Source organism: Chrysochloris asiatica, unplaced genomic scaffold, assembly GCF_000296735.1.
Source record: "Chrysochloris asiatica unplaced genomic scaffold, ChrAsi1.0 scaffold00246, whole genome shotgun sequence".
Taxonomy (NCBI): Eukaryota; Metazoa; Chordata; class Mammalia; order Afrosoricida; family Chrysochloridae; genus Chrysochloris; species Chrysochloris asiatica.
In genome coordinates, this window is record NW_006408764.1 from 1,778,703 (window position 1) to 1,780,602 (window position 1,900).

General features: G+C 51.0%; 1 protein-coding gene across 1 annotated transcript in view; it reads right to left on the bottom strand.

Annotated features, from left to right (window-relative positions):
• Positions 1–322: 322 nt before the first annotated feature.
• SLC38A3 (solute carrier family 38, member 3) overlaps positions 323–1,900 on the bottom strand; it is a 6,467-nt gene continuing 4,889 nt past the window's right edge. Inside the window, exons 13-16 of the mRNA XM_006873580.1 lie at positions 1,880–1,900; positions 1,669–1,813; positions 516–619; positions 323–427 (exon numbers count right to left, since the gene is read on the bottom strand). The exon at positions 1,880–1,900 is cut by the window's right edge and continues 16 nt beyond it. Coding sequence (XP_006873642.1) covers positions 323–427; positions 516–619; positions 1,669–1,813; positions 1,880–1,900 — 375 coding nt within the window. The remainder of the gene's footprint in view (positions 428–515; positions 620–1,668; positions 1,814–1,879) is intronic.

Below are 1,900 nucleotides of genomic sequence, written 5' to 3' on the forward strand. Positions count from 1 at the left end.
CAGCTGCTGGCTTTTAGTGTACGTATCTGTGCAAGGGAGGTGGCATCTGAGATGAGAAAAGGGGGTAAAGAGGTATAATCCCACTTCCATCCCAGTTAAGGAAGACCTTGCAGCTCTGAAGCCCAGCATGGTGGTAGCCCAAAGGCCTTGGTCCTGACTCTTTTACACAAGAACTTCTACAGAGAGGATGTGGGGCAGGGCCAAACGCCATTGTGTTAACCTCGCCCTTCTCCTGCTTTGTTACTGGCCACTGGATGGGAGCAGGGGCTGGGCAGTCTGGGCAAGGGTGTAGGATGAGTAGGCAGGGCAGGACAGGGGGACTCTAGTGGTTTCCTCCATGCCGGCTGGTCCCGGAGACCCAGTCAATGATGATGAAGCTCAAGCTCATGGTCATCAGCAAGAGACCAAACATGGCGAAGCAAAGGGCCTGAGGGGTCAGAAGTTAGGGTCAGATCTAAGGTCAGGGCAGTCCCCTACGACCCACACCAACCCACCAACCTCCAAGTCTCTCGCACCAGGATTTTAGGGGTGGACTTTGAAGGTTCCTTCTCAGTAGGCACGATGCGGAAGTAGAAGATGGCGGGGAAGATGAATATGAGGCATGGGGCAGATGTGGCACCTGCAAAGAAAAGGGAATGGCCACTATTGGCTAATGTCCACCTATCAGTTGAGGTTTAGGGGTGAACACTTCAATGTCTCTTATTGGCGAGTCTCATCCAGGTCCCAGAGCATGGCGGAATGATCCTAGCTCTGTTGATTCTAAGGAAACTGCCATCCTCTCCCTTGTTCTCTATCTACCAGGATGATAGGTTGGTGTCAGGAAGAGCTGTCAGCCATGAAACTAGCAAAGAGAAAAGCCATTGTTTGGGCTCCTGGATACAGCTGTTCCTGAAGACTTTTCCATTATTTGAATCAGTAGTTTCTTTTCTGTTTAACTCATTTTGAGTTGGATTTTGGACACAGAACCACAAATCCTGGCCATGATCTCGATGATGCTTAGCCCTGAGGTCTGTGCCTCAGTCTCTCCAGAATTGTGCTGAGGCCTTGTAATTTTCTCATCTTCCAGCTCAGAGTTCCAACTAGGATGGGGCAGAGGACAGGGCACCAAACATGGAGTCCAACGGCCCTAGGAATCAAGGCTCTCCCGCTCATCAGTCATGTGGTCATGCTGCTCCCTATATAGCCCTGAGATTCATTTTCCTCATATGTGAAATGGGAACAAGTCAAAATGAGATTCTGTGTGGAGGTCCCTGATCCTTGGACACCACCCTACACTCCACCCCTCCTAGAGGGTATTGTCTGTGCCCTGGCTCAGTGGTTCTGAGCCCTTTAGGGGATTAGATAGAATAGCCCTAAGGTAAGCTGTAGGATAAGCACTAGGTCAAAAGGTTGTTTTAAAACAAATGTCGGTGGTTCAAACCTACCAGCTGCTCCTCGGAATCCCCATACAGGGTTGTTATGAGTTGAGAACCTGGCCCTAAGGCACTTAACAGCAACAACAACAATAAAGCTGAGAGGAGAGACCAAGCTATGCACCTGGCCAACAGCCATCACTTAATGGTCATCAGCCATTCCTGGGTATGAATTCAAGAATCTGCCAGGATTTGCTGAGGGGAAATTGTCTGGAGAAATACCCTCTCTCCACACACAGCAGGGCCAGATCCTTACCAATGACCCCAAAGATGCCCAGAATGTTGGGGGCAAAGATGACCAGCAGGTTGATACACGTGAGCAGGCTGACAGCGATGATCACATGCCGCAGCCAACTGAATTCCTGGTTCTGAAACAGCATCTGCTGGATGGCCCGGCGCACCTGGGGGGTGAGGGGTAGGGAGCCATTAGTTCATCAGTCACATCGGCCTCCCCCCCCCCCCCTCACCGGGAACAGAACGATAGGCAC